Genomic DNA, 15145 nt, shown 5'->3' on the forward strand with positions numbered 1-15145 from the left:
TGTTTAAGGAACAGGACTAAAGAATCTATGACAAATACGAAATTATTTGTTTATGACTTTTGTCTTAAGGTTTGATCTTTGAGCTAACTAAGCAACTTTTGAAATCTCTTGTTTTGGGTTTGGGTTGAAATCAAATTTATTTCAGAAGGCCCACCACGAATTAGGCTTTCGATTTCGGAAGATTTGCATCTATACGCATTTTTTGACTCACGTTTTAACTTGTGCTCGCTTTGCAAAAAAAATTGCAAGCGTACCCACTTTTTTGCGTAACTTCAGCATACGGGCTTGATGTAGCAAAGGCAATCACGCAAAACTTCAGCATTCTAGTAGACGGTCCTGAAGTAGCAAGTGTGCTGAGCCAAATGTGCAGAAGTTTTTGTTTGTAATTGTTGAACTTAAGCATAGTAGCTGAAGTTTTGTTCTCTATTTGCTGAAGTTTTTGTTTGTAATTGCTGAACTTAAGCATAGTAGCTGAAGTTTTGTTCTCTATTTGCTGAAGTTTTTGTTTGTAATTGCACTAAATAAGCTGAAGTTTTTTTGTCCTAGATTCATTAGTTTTGTCATTAAGCTTTTTCAGAAACTTCAGCAGAAGATGCTGAAGTTATTTAGTTCATTTATAAAAACTTCAGCACTAAATAAGCTGAAGTTTTTTGTCCTGGATAACTTTCAAAACTTCAGCAAAGATGCTGAAGTTATTAGTTCATTTGTAAAAACTTCAGCACTAAATAAGCTGAAGTTTTTTTGTCCTGGATTCATTAGTTTTGTTATAATCAGACTACTATAAAATAATCAGATTGCCAACAGTATCTAAATCATAAAATTTTGGAAACAAATAAACGTGAAAAGAACAGAATTATCATGAAAAGAATCACTAAGTGTGACCTTAAACTTCCCGTACGTGGAAATATTCACAAATTATTGTCTACTAACTTACGTAATTATTTATAATTTATTTTTAAATAATCTGATAAACATACTTATGGCAATCATCCCATGAACTGAAGTTTCATAGCAGCACCAACAGCAGCAGAAGAAAGAAGAAGAAGAAGAAGAAGAAGAAGAAGAAGAAGAAGAAGAAGAAGAAGAAGACATGATATACATTATATTTACGAAATTGTAGTAAAATTGTAGAAAAATTATATTCTGTTGTTTATATATTTTTCTTTCATTTATTTAATTATTGTATGAAAGTTGAACAATATTGTATAAAAATTATATTTAAGTTATATGATATTGTAGTTGTATATAACTGAGTAGAAATAATGTATGAAAATTATAAATAAGTTGTAGGTAAGTTGTATAATATATAATTAGTTGTATGAAATTTGTTTTTACTATGTATAAATCAGATACAAAATATACAAAAGACATATTGTACAAATTTTGTATAAAATTTATATTTAAGTTGTATGTTATTATAGTAGTATTTAACTGGGTAGAAATAATGCGTGAAAGTTGTAGATAAGTTGTATATTATATAATTAGTTGTATGACCATTTATTTTTACTATGTATAAATCAAATACAAAATATACAAAAGACATATTGTATAAAATTTGTATAAAAATTGTGTTTAAGTTGTATGATATTGTAGTTGTATAAAAATTCTTCGTGTGTACTATGTAGAGTAATGATGTCACTCCATAGAGAAATGAACTTCCCCTGTTAGAACGTAAGTTCTGTGATTCACCATCCTCGGCTTTTAGACATGAGATGTTTGTATGAATCCTGTCGTTATATTTGTAATTTCATGGATATTGTATTTTTTTGGATCTATAGAGACGTTATGTAATGAATTTTTGATGATACATTCTATAATTTCATTGGATGTTCATCAGTGTTAGTTACTTTGTTGTGATATGTATAATGTTCTATTGCAGGAAGCTGCGGACTCTAGAGGAGATATTGACCATCGAGATAAAGCCTGGGTGGAAGAAGGAAACCAATTTCAGATTTTAATTTGTAATACTTAATAAGATGAAATCGCTTTCTGATTCATCAACCAGTTAACCACCCACCGCGCATAGTGTTCTATTGGCGATATCATCTGGCAAAACCATCATCTCCAAAGCTTCTTTTGATATTCAGTAATGGAACTACGATATTCAGAATTGGAACTACAACTTCATCTCCGACCAACCTGTATAAATTCCTAGTGCATCAACACAAATACATGATAATATAGAACTTATCGGGGTTCCTTTTCTATTTTACCAACATGAATAATGGATAACGTCATTTCTCACAAAAGAAAAAAAATTAAAAATACACTTGTGTGGCATGTGTATACGATTTTCTGCACCTTTTTGTCAGGCTCTCTTCTTTCTTCTTCGCCAAATCCCATCAATGAAGACCAACTTTCTTATATGGTAAATATAACTAAATTGAATGATCAATTGTCCCACTGAAAACGATAAACAATTAGGAGTCACTTTAACTCTTCAACATTTAAATACAATCTTCCTGTCTAGAGATATTAGATAAGGCTATCGCAATTCAAAACACAAAAGTAATGCCACAATTTTATGCCACAATTCTATTGGAAGAAGGGTATTATTCCCGCCGATCTGGTTTTCGTTATCGAGGAAAAACCTCATCATGTATGGGAATGACCTTATTGTCGAATTTAGTGATGCAGTTGTTAGTATTTTTGGTGATTGATGATAGGCTATAATTGCATATTTTAGTCGCTTATTACACTCGAATTTACTGCACTTTAATTGAGTTTGCGCTTTAATCGCTAGTGTTTTGCACTAATTGTGTGTTTTATGCCTTGTAGGTGTGATTTCGAGCTATATAGATGTTATGGAATGAATTTAAGTGATTTGAAGCTTTAAAGTCTGAGTAAAAGCTCAAGGAATTAAGCCGGGATCGTGTTCGGAGGTCAAATTTTATAATTAAGTACGAATGAAGACTTGAGGAGGCATATTGCGCACTGTCTAGTAAAATAGACATAACTTTTTACTCAGAACTCCATTTGGGCTCAAGAATATATGTTTGGAAAGCTAACTCAAAGGGCTACAACTTTCATGTTTTACGTTTTTCTAAATTCCAAACGGAACAGGGTGAAAACCCGCGGTTTTGCCGCGCCCGCGGCAGAACCGCGGTAGAAGATGGTCGCGGACAACTGAAGAATCAGAGGGCATGTTTGGCCGCGGTTCCACCGCGACCGCGGCAAAACCGCGGCAGGAAGCAAAAATTTCAGGGAATAAAGTGCAAAACATGGAATTTTAAGTCCTAAACCCTATATTAAACAAAGGAGGCCGGCCAAGAATAAGAAGAGGACATATTTTGGACACAAATTAGACCTAAGGAGGCGGAGAGACACTACTTTAGGGTTAGACAACACCCTTGGAGGCAAGAAGACATTGGGAGCAAGACGGAGAATTCTTCTACGAGTTTTTTCCTTCCTCTTCTTATTTTTCATTGTTGGTTATGACTTTTAGTATTGTAGTTTTACATACTATTATGAATAGCTAATTTGTTATCTAGAGTTTTGATAGAACCTTTTGTAGGATAAATTCTTGTTATGTTTTTATATAATTGAGCCATAGCCTTTTCTCTATTTGTTCAACTACGTTTATATTGTGGTTAATTGAAGAGCTCTCAATTAGCTGTGCCTATTTAGTATGCATAACTCGGGAGATAGTGCATATTTAGGTAATTGTTGAACAACACCACTCCCAGAGTATATGAGGGATCAATAACCGAGGGTTTAAAGGCGGGATTAGGGATAACGAAGCCTTGGGTGCAATCTGAAGTGAGCTGTATTAAAAGCCAGCTAGCATAGCTCGGGAGAGTGCGTCTAGTAAATTGTCGTAATTACTCGGGAGAGACTTACGGTAATAAGAGTGCTCATGATCGGTAGAGAATACTTAGGCGAAATTATAGAAGACATAGCGGGAAGGATTCCGAAAATTGGGGAAATCATAACTCTAGACCTCCTTAATCTTTTCTCTAACCCTCAGTATCGTTAGTTGTTAATTTACTATTTTAATTTCTTAGTTAATTAGTTAAACAGAAGAATCTTAATATCTATAAGTTAGGATTTGTTCAAGCTTGTCTTCTTGGTGATAGTGAACAGCTGTAGCTAAACCTTAGTTCTCTGTGGGATTCGACTCCGGACTTGTAAACCGGATTATATTTGCAGCGACCGCTTAGTCCTTTTTATAAGGCATAGTTGGGCGTAATCAAATTCTGGCGCCGTTGCCGGGGAACTAACAGTGTAGTTGTAGCTGTATATATTGCTAGGTTACGAGTTTGAACTTTTATTTTGTTTTCTTTCGTTTTATTTTTTTTTTGTATTTTTTTTATAACTACCGATTTGAGAAATATGGCATCTTGGAATTATGGGAATTTAGGTGTAGATAATTCTACTATTGATCTCCATACATATTGTAAAGGAAACCACCCGTGGCAAAATTTTCAAAACGTTCCTGAGAGCGAGTTATGTGCACCAACTCAATCTTATTTGTGGAATGTGTGTGATGTGTGTGGTGGTAAAAATGGTCACCTTCATGGTTGTGCTTATATTTCTTATTTTCCCCCAACCCCTTACTACGATGGTTCCACCTTTTCTTGTGAAGTTAATAGGAATAAAGAACCTGGGAATGCGGACCTGAAGGAGATCAAGGATATGCTAAAGTGTCTTCTGGAACAAAACAATGAGAAACAATTGCACATAGAAAGGCAAGAGGCAACTATTCGCAAGTTGGAGGCTCAATTGAGTAAAGTGGTTGGAGCTTTTAATGCTCAACAATCCAATATTGATGATAGTAGCCAAGAAGAGCATGAATTTGAGGTATTAATTGGGGAGGTCAAAGCAGAACATCAACAACCTAGCCAACTAGAATTTGAAGATGTCAATGTTGAAGAAGTGAGACTAGAGTCAGCCAAGGACATTGAGGATACAAATTTTGTTGACTCTAGTATCATTGATGTTGAGGATGCTGAAAGTCCTGAAGTTCATGTGTGTGAGCGCATTGGTCCTCACTCCAAACATTTTTCTACATTGTGCTTGGATGACGATATGAAAATAGAGTCATCCGAGCCGATTGAGAAGTCAAGGAATGAAGAACAAGGTGCCTATATTCTGGAATTTTTCTTAACAGAAAGACAGGACTACATACCTCATCTAAAAGCCAAGAAGTGTAGAATAGTACAATGGTTGCTTGGACCAATTAGATTTGTTCCTCCACCCCTGGAGCATAGCCGAAAACTTGATGCCAAATTGGGGGTTCAATTCATAAGCTCGAGGTGGAGGCAAAAAGTGATTCGCGTCGTGCCACGACGTTAAATCAAGCGCTTGTTGGGAGGCAACCCAGCTTTATTTCTTTCTTTTATTTATTTTTTATTTTTATTTTTTTTAATTGTATTATTTTTGTAGTGTCAATTTTTTTATTTTCTAGGAGCATGGAAAGCAAAGGTATTGGAAGGATGCATCAGCAAACCAAATGGTTGGAACTAAGTGTGAGGTACCCACACGAAGGATCAAGCTTGGGAGAAGTCTGAGTACCCCATGAACTGCTAGTGCTTCGGCCTTTGGCCTACCAGGGAGTTTCTTTTACCTTCTTGTATGTATGGATGTGCATTGGGGACAATGCACAATTTTAAGTGTGGGGTGAGGAGATTGTCTGGGTTGTTTTTCATGCTACATTAGCTGTGTTTTTTTTTTTTTTAAAGATTTGACTTTTCCTGATGACGGATCTTCTAGACAGTTTTCTTGAGGGAAGTAAGTCTAAAGAAAATACCAAAAAGATTTTTTGTTTTGTTAGGTAGTGTAGCAATTACCCCTTGATTTTTCTTTAAACCACGATTCTTTTCCAAGGGTTTTATTTGAACCGGGTGTAGTTAGTTTTTTTTGGGAATATGAGCCATTGTGTTTTATTTTGAAATGAAGCAATATCTCTTGACTTTGTTATGCCTTGAGAATAGTGAGTACTTTGGCTGTGACGCTTAGGCTCAGTTTTTGACTCTTGTATAAGTACCTTAAATTGTATGATCTTAAATTTGCTTAACTGCTCTGACTAGGGTGTCTTGATGAATCCAATCCTGAGTGAGCTATGTGCCATGTGTGTGTAAGGTTTTGTGATATTATGTGCAGTGCATTTGATGCCTAGAACTTGCCCCGTGTGTTCTCAAAGCGAAATAGTAGTGTTGTTCAGTCTTGGAAGTGATATAGCCGTTATCTTGTTGAGCCAGATATGTATATTTTACCCGCCTAATTATTATGTATCGTAGTTAACCCCTTTGAGTCTGTAATCCTGTTTCTTTGGCAACCACATTACAAGCCTTACCCATTTGTTCGAATTAACCATCTATTTGAACCATTGTAACCTCTCATGAGCACTTGAATTATTTATGAACTTTATAAAAGTTAAAGTGTGGGGTGGTTGGTTTGGCTTTTGAGTGGAACTAATGAAATAAGGAGAAAGGTGCACTGTTTTGAAAAAGTAAAAGCTACTTGAATTTAAAAAAAATAGCTGGATTGTTGTTAAAAAAAGAAAATCCTTGATAAGTGGTGGCTCTTGATGTAAGTGTGCTTAAAGAAGTATGAGGTAATATACATTGATGTGAAGGTGGAGTTTGGTTTGACATAAGTATGGGGTTTGAATGTTAAAGTATATATATTAAAGTGCTTAGGGAGGTGTAGTCACCCTTATATCTAAATGTATCCTACCCGTCCCGTAGCCTACATTACAACCAAATAAAGTCCTAATTGATCCAAGATTGAATGAGCTCGATTAGTGGAGTAGTACACTACGGGCAAGCTTATGGTGCATCTTTTGTGGCATATGAATGTTATTTCTGAGAGTGAGTGAATTCTTTCTATCTTGAGTTCCTAAGTGCTCGTAAATTTTATTGTGTGGAACTGCTCTCTTTTGTTGTGTGAGGGCACTTGATTCATGAAGGAAAGGTAATGTCAGTCACCTCTATATTAGAGTAAGTGGGTGAGTTGTGAATAACGTGTGGTACTTGTGAGTCAAATCTTGAGGTGAAGATGTTACGCTTTTGTGCTTAGTCTATTTTAAATACTCTTGGTGTGATGAGTTAGGAGAATTGTTTAAAAAGGTCGTGTCTATAAAAAAAGTGGAGTTTGATTGCTCGAGGACGAACAATGGTTTAAGTGTGGGGTGTTGATGATAGGCTATAATTGCATATTTTAGTCGCTTATTACACTCGAATTTACTGCACTTTAATTGAGTTTGCGCTTTAATCGCTAGTGTTTTGCACTAATTGTGTGTTTTATGCCTTGTAGGTGTGATTCCGAGCTATATAGATGTTATGGAATGAATTTAAGTGATTTGAAGCTTTGAAGTCTGAGTAAAAGCTCAAGGAATTAAGCCGGGATCGTGTTCGGAGGTCAAATTTTATAATTAAGTACGAACGAAGACTTGAGGAGGCATATTGCGCACTGTCTAGTAAAATAGACATAACTTTTTGCTCAGAACTCCATTTGGGCTCCAGAATATATGGTTGGAAAGCTAACTCAAAGGGCTAAAACTTTCATATTTTACGTTTTTCCAAATTCCAAACGGAACAGGATGAAAAACTGCGGTTTTGCCGCGATCGTGGCAGAACCGCGGTAGAAGATGGTCGCGAACAACTGAAGAATCAGAGGGCATGTTTGGCCGCAGTTCCACCGTGACCGCGGCAAAACCGCGGCAGGAAGCGAAAATTTCAGGGACTAAAGTGCAAAACATGGGATTTTAAGTCCTAAACCCTATATTAAACAAAGGAGGCCGGCCAAGAATAAGAAGAGGACATATTTTGGACACAAATTAGACCTAAGGAGGCGGAGAGACACTACTTTAGGGTTAGACAACACCCTTGGAGGCAAGAACACATTGGGAGCAAGGCGGAGAATTCTTCTACGAGTTTTTTCCTTCCTCTTCCTATTTTTCATTGTTGGTTATGACTTTTAGTATTGTAGTTTTACATACTATTATGAATAGCTAATTTGTTATCTAGAGTTTTGATAGAACCTTTTGTAGGATACATTCTTGTTATGTTTTTATATAATTGAGCCATAGCCTTTTCTCTATTTGTTCAACTACGTTTATATTGTGGTTGGTTGAAGAGCTCTCAATTAGCTGTGCCTATTTAGTATGCATAACTCGGGAGAGAGTGCATATTTAGGTAATTGTTGAACAACACCACTCCCAAAGTATATGAGGGATCAATAACCGAGGGTTTAAAGGCGGGATTAGGGATAGCGAAGCCTTGGGTGCAATCTGAAGTGAGCTGTATTAAAAGCCAGCTAGCGTAGCTCGGGAGAGTGCGTCTAGTAAATTATCGTAATTACTCGGGAGAGATTTACGGTAATAAGAGTGCTCATGATCGGTAGAGAATACTTAGGCGAAATTATAGAAGACATAGCGGGAAGGATTCCGACAATAGGGGAAATCATAACTCTAGACCTCCTTAATCTTTTCTCTAACCCTCAGTATCGTTAGTTGTTAATTTACTATTTTAATTTGTTAGTTAATTAGTTAAACAGAAGAATCTTAATATCTATAAGTTAGGATTCGTTCAAGCTTGTCTTCTTGGTGATAGTGAACAGCTGTAGCTAAACCTTAGTTCTCTGTGGGATTCGACTCCGGACTTGTAAACCGGATTATATTTGCAGCGACCGCTTAGTCCTTTTTATAAGGCATAGTTGGGCGTGATCAGTGATCTAGTGAAGAAGATTAAAAAAAAGGTGAAGGGTGTAACTAAATCCCTTAATTGAAGGCACTAATAATGGATTGGGGGCCTTTTAAGGTGAAATGTATATATTTTGTAAACAATACTTGTGTAGGTAGGGTAATTTACTAAACATGAACATTTAGGGTAATAAAGTTTCCAATAGTGTATAGGAATGAAAAAATCCCTTATTTTATTTGTTCTTTTCAATTTAGAAGAATTTACACTAATTTAAAGAGCAACGATTGCAAAAAATCTAATGTGATACTAGGTGGGTGAAAACACCATCACAGAGATTTGAGTGATTGTTGAAACTTCGACTATTATACCCCTATAAATCCTGTAAAAAGGTAAGCCTAAGCAACAAGACATGACATAAGTAAATATTGAAAGATATAATAAACATATGAAGTAAAACTAATCTATATTTACGTCAAACTATACCTAGGCTTGTACAAAGGATTCAAGCAACTTGTTCAGTATCATGGCAATGTGTTTCGCAAGGGATGGTGTGTGGCACTTGGAGGGAACGGGTCCTTATTTTTAGCTTTAGTGAGTGCACGCTGCACATGGGCATTGAGGTCGTTGCTCGCTGACGGGCAATGTGAGCATTGCCCGTTGGGCGCGAGCTCAGGCTGCTGGTTGGGCCACATAAGCATATCCGGCCAAGGTCACGAGGCCGTCCACAGAGGCGGAGCGAACAGAATTTGAATCTTATGAGTTTGAGGTTGTAATTCTTTTATATTACTGGGTTGTAAATTAATAAGTAGTATATATTCAATAAATTTCTAAAGACAAATACATAATTTGAACAAAAACTATTGGGTTTGGCCCGAACCCGCATCCCGCACTCTGTCTCTGCCCTGTGGCCATCCATGGCACTAGGGGTTGGGAGGTCTGCCAAGGCTCGATCAAGGAGTCGTGGGCAAATGCAGCCCATGACATAAGTATAATCTTAATTGCGACAATCAATCAGTGACAAAAATTGTCACCTTCTGTGAATCATATCGTTTATCAAGTTTGGTTTGATCAATTTTCATTTTCTATTAATCATAAAGAAAATGCCATCCTCACTATTGCTTTCCTGCCTTACATAGAATTGGCAGAGGAGTACGATTAACCTCTGGATTTGATATCACTAACTTATATACTCAGCACTGGCTATAATTCACAAAAATGTTTTGTAGTCTCAGTAAGAGGGGGGAGGGTAAAGGGAAAAACGAATTCGTTTTATTTACACAGACCCAAAAAAGGAAATAGACTATCAATGAATAGGAATTCAGCTTATATATCATACACTCCAAGATCCACATAAAGTGATAAAGGATTATGTGTTTTCAGATCTTATCTAATCAACTTTTTAAAAGACTACAGTATACTTGTTCAAGATGCTTGTTTAATGCAGATGGCATTTGTATCTACTGTCTACACTGACTAAAGAGGAACTTAAAACTCCGAATTTTCAATAAAACACACTTTGAATAGAATATGCCCCCTAGTCAATCTTCATATTATCTATCTTAGTTAAAACTGAAATAGCTGCTGACTCAATGTAGTATCCTTCAAAATTGTGTGTAGGATCCTCCAAAAGTTAGGAGTGATATTTTTTAAGAATCCAAGCAACACAAGTAGACAAGAGTGAGTTGCTCAAGTACGAGCACCCTTCAAGCAACAAAAGTACTACTTTTGCCTTTCGGAGTGAATAAAGTGCAATTATTTTCTTATAAAAATACATTAGGAGGAGAAATAGTACTAGCATTTTCCAAAGAAGTGTTAAAGATTGCACACCATAAGGATGGAAATTGGAAACACCATAAAAATTATAACAAGCAGTAAAGGAAATGAAGAACAATACTTCTAGTAGAATAATATAGCTGCATTTGCCATTGCCTCTACTATCATTATTCTGGTTTGCTTTCTTCCTTCTCTTTTGGTTTGGCTTCTTCCACCTTCTTTTCTTTTGGTTTGGCTTCTTCCACCTTCTTTTCCTTAGGTTTAGCTTCTTCCACCTTCTTATCTTTAGGTTTGGCTTCTTCCACTTTAGCTTTTGGTTTGCCTTTCTGTGGCTTCATGAAGCAGAAACAAGAACAACATGGACATTGGAACAAGAACTTCATTCTCTCTCTTTCTCTTTCTCTCTCTCTCTCCCTTCTACCTGTCTTGAAGCAGTAGCACTAGTAGTTAAGATTAAATTAGTCCCACTATGTTTGTGTACAAAAAATGTTGTGCTTTAGTAAAGCCTTCCTTTTTGTCATCTTTCCTGTTCAATTTTTATTTTTGTCAAAAGAATGCTGCAATAATTCGGCCAAGGATTCCATTTCAATCACTTTCAATAATTAAGATTTCTAGCTATAGGTTCATAGAGAAGCAAAAGAACGTGAGGTGGGGCATTCTATGTTTTCACCATATGTAGTGATCCTATACATTGAGTGAATGACCCAGAATTTAGAGTTAGAGCCCGTATGGCTTAGCTGATTTAGAATAGCTGATAAGCATTACGTGCTGAAAAGCACTTTTAAGTGCTGAAGCTGATTTAAAAAATAAGCAGCTATGTGTTTGGATAAAAGTGCTGAAATTAATAATAAACAGCTGAAGAACTAGGTATACAAAGAGTTTTGTTTTAAAAAGAAGTATTTTAGGGGTAGAATAGTAAATATTTTGGTCAAACTTAAAGTGCTTATAAGCTAAAATTTGATAAGTTGGGGGAGAACAACTTATGGCTTTTGGCTTATTTTTGGCTTATAAGCACTTAACTTATAAGCACTTTTAATTTTACCAAACGCGTAGATAAGCCAAAAAGTGCTTATTAGCCAAACACCCTCTTAGTGGATTCTATTTAGATACGTCTCAATTTTCACGCACAACCGTATGTATGTATGTATGTATGTATGTATGTATTGTAGACTCCATCAGCTTTGTCGATCCACTGCGTCCTGTCTAGATTCGTCATTGTACACATTCCGCACATAAAGAAATATTATTTTGAGAATTACAAATTTGAATTGTTAGAAATTAACTCATTCAGACACTTATTGGTTCTGTTGGGCCTGCGAATAGAGTCCCACATTATTAGCTAAAAAGATTGGGGCCTACATATAAGGTATAAGGATCTTTCAATGGTGTGAGACCTTTTAGAGAAGACTGAACGACCTTGGCCTAAAGTGGAAAATATCAACCATGTTTAGAGTATCTTCGGGCTGGTTTACCCCAACAACTGGTGTCTGAGTCCAAGTTCGATGGGACAAGTATGGTGGTGGATGAGTGATGGTGTTGGGCTCGGGTTGCTTACCCTTATGAGCTAGGAGACGCGCACACAAGAAAAGCTAATTAGAGGCTTCGATTGCCGTAAAATACTCTGACGAAGTGAGTGACACACAATGATTCAGAAATTGACCCGTAAATTGTGGTGATAGGCCACATAGAACTTGGTTCGGGGGAAAGACTCGTGGATAGTGGTGCTAGATCGCGTGAAACTTAGTTCGAGGAGGCGATTAGTGGATCGGCGAACAAAGTCCTGCATTAGTAACTTAAAACAATAAAAATCTGCATATAAGGTGTATGAATCTCTTAATGGTATGAAGACGTTTGCGAAAAATCGTACGGCTTTGATCTAAAACGGACAATATAATACCATAGTACAAGTACCTTTAGTCCAACAACGGTTATCATAGCCCAAGTTCGACGGCATGAGTATGAAGATCGCAGAGTGATAATGTGTGGCCTAGTTTACTTCTCCTTACGAGCTTAGAGATACACACAGACAAGAAAAAGCTGGTTGGGTCTTTGGTTGCATAAATATTCTAACGATGTTGGTGGCAAAAAAATCTCAAAAATTGACCCGTGGATCGTGGTAATGGGTCATGTGAAACTTAGTGCGAGGGAGAGGCATCGTGGTAGTTGGCCACATGGACTTAGTTCGATAGGGGAAATTATCGGGTGTGCGATCAAAGTCCCACAGCTGAAGAAAATATGAGACTGCATACAAGTAAAATATGTGGCATCCAGTTTTGCGCCACCCACTAAATTTGTATCTATTTTTAAAAAAAATGACTGATACCTGATTTTTGGATAACTTCAAATACATATACGTTTCTCTTCTTCTTCGTTGCTGCTTTCTTCTTCTTTGTACTTAGAGTTTCTTCTTCTTCTTCTTCTTCTTCTTCTCTTCTTCTTCTTCTTCTTCTTCTTCTTCTTATTCTTCTTCTTCTTCTTCTTCATTTTCTTCTTCATTTTCTCAGTTGCAAAATGAGTTTGTTAAATTTGTTGTTGTTTTGACAATTTGATGACTGGATTTGTGCTTTATGATATTTGAAAGTTATCCAAATTCTCATTTGAAGTAGATTTAGGCGTTGGATTGTTATAATTCAAAGAACAAGTTTATTTTCGGAACTTAAGTTTCGAAATTTGAAGTTGCATTGAAGAAATTTAACTACTTAAGATTCGAATTTCTGAAGTTGTATTTGAAAGATAGAAGAACGTTAGATTTGAAATCTGAAGTTGCATTGAAGATATTGACCTACTTAAGATTAGAATTTCTGAAGTTACATTTGAAAGATAGAAGAACTTCATATTTGATTTCTGAAGTTACATTGAAGAGGTTGAACTACTTCAGATCTGAGCAGGTACACTTTACAAAATTTAGTGCAATGTGTATATAACTTTAATGGTGGCCTCAAAAGTAAGTATATATGAAAATACTCATACATATAAAGTGTAGAGATCTCTTAATAATGTAAGACCTTTTGAAAAAAATCGTATGAATTTAACGTAAAGCGGGCAATATCACATCATATTAAAAATATTTTCGGACTGATTGAACCCAACAAGTTAGTTCTAGACTACAAACAAATTTGTTGAGAAAACATATAGTACAAAAGTTGGAATCCTTGAATCTTCAGGATGGGGGCAATCTTGAATACACTGGGACCATATTTTTGGCCACTTCTGATGAAAAGGAAGTCTACTTTGATTTCCATCCCACTCAATGAATGTCTGGGCTGGCGTGCACTAGAGTTAAAGTCTGAGTCACACTTAATTAGAGTTGGATTTAAATTATATATATGACCGCGTAAATAATCTTTTATTTATCTTATAACATACTATTACTCTATGTTCGAGGATATCATATTAAACTTGTTATGAAAAATTACTTATTGTTACGGTAAAAGGCTGGAATAGGAATCATCATTTAGCATTTTAATAAAAGCAAAATAGTTTCAAATCATGAATAAACCAAGTTCACTGTTCACTCCTCTGTCCTTTCTCTTTCAATCAATGCATTAGCTCAAGTTGGAAAGAGAAAAGTTAAATTTGCACCAAAAGGTCAGATTGGCTACAGGAAAGACTGTACAATAAGATGAGAAAATCACATTACTATAATTGCAAATAAATCTCCATATAATAAACATGATTAGTAACTTGGTAAAAATAGTAAAATTTTATTTATATTAGCGATGTATATAAGCTAAAATCATACAATTTCTCTGTACTGATATTTTTCAAATTCAACGCTTGCCATTAGTTGCATTTCCTGTTCCAGTTCTTTCTCAAATTCGCTGTTTTGAGTTTTGACAAGTTCTCTTCCAACTTGGATCGTTTAGTTTACCATAAAGCTATGCAAGATTACAATGTATGAATTATTTTTACGGTGAATAATAACATATGAATTATTATGGGAAAACTAATAATCAGGGGCGTATGTAGCGTATTGGTGACGGCTTTCGATGCGGAGCATAAATTTATGTGTAAAATTTACTAAAATTACAAGAAATAATAGATTTGAATCCACAACTTTAAAAATATAATGAGTTATATGTTAAAAATTTTAAAGGTTGAACCCATAGGGTTTACTGGATCCGCCCCTGCTAATAATGCATTAATTATTATGCAATGATGAATAATACATGAAATTGTCATGTATGGATTGTTTACTACAAGAACATTTATTGTTATTTACTCTTATCCTTGTACACATATTTTTATTTTATTGTTAGATTCCCGTACTAGTTATACTGGAATTACTAACTTATCAATGTGACATTGTTTGACTCATTATAAAATTTAGGAAGAAAGGAAGATTTTTGAAATTTATAGTTCAAAAAACTTAAAGTCTAAAGAATAAAAGCTTTTGATAAAATCCTGCATAATTAATAATATAATCATTGTATAACTAATGCAAACATTTAATTAATCTTTGAAGTACTTCAAACGAAAGGAATCGAGTCACGGCCCTTGAGAAAATTGTTGAAATGGAAGCCATCATTTAGCGTCTTCAACAAAGCAAAAATAATTTCAAACCTCAAGACAAATTAATAATTGTCCGAGAAGTCGTTGTGGGGCGTCATGAAGAGACCAACTTCACTGTTAACTAGCTGTCTTTTTTACTTTCATTCAATGCATTATCTCAAGTTGGTATAACCAAATTGAAGTTGCACCTCTCACATGCTTTCATATATATATAT

At 35.5% G+C, this 15145-nt stretch overlaps 1 protein-coding gene across 1 annotated transcript; it reads right to left on the reverse strand.

The window, feature by feature from the left end:
- Positions 1-10252: 10252 nt before the first annotated feature.
- On the reverse strand, positions 10253-10926 carry LOC109215897 (heavy metal-associated isoprenylated plant protein 16). The gene has a single exon (XM_019380018.1). The coding sequence runs from the start codon at positions 10799-10801 to the stop codon at positions 10586-10588; it is 216 nt and encodes a 71-aa protein (XP_019235563.1). The 5' UTR covers positions 10802-10926; the 3' UTR covers positions 10253-10585.
- Between the last annotated feature and the right edge of the window lie 4219 nt (positions 10927-15145).

This window comes from Nicotiana attenuata, unplaced genomic scaffold (genome assembly GCF_001879085.1).
Source record: "Nicotiana attenuata strain UT unplaced genomic scaffold, NIATTr2, whole genome shotgun sequence".
NCBI classification, from domain to species: domain Eukaryota; kingdom Viridiplantae; phylum Streptophyta; class Magnoliopsida; order Solanales; family Solanaceae; genus Nicotiana; species Nicotiana attenuata.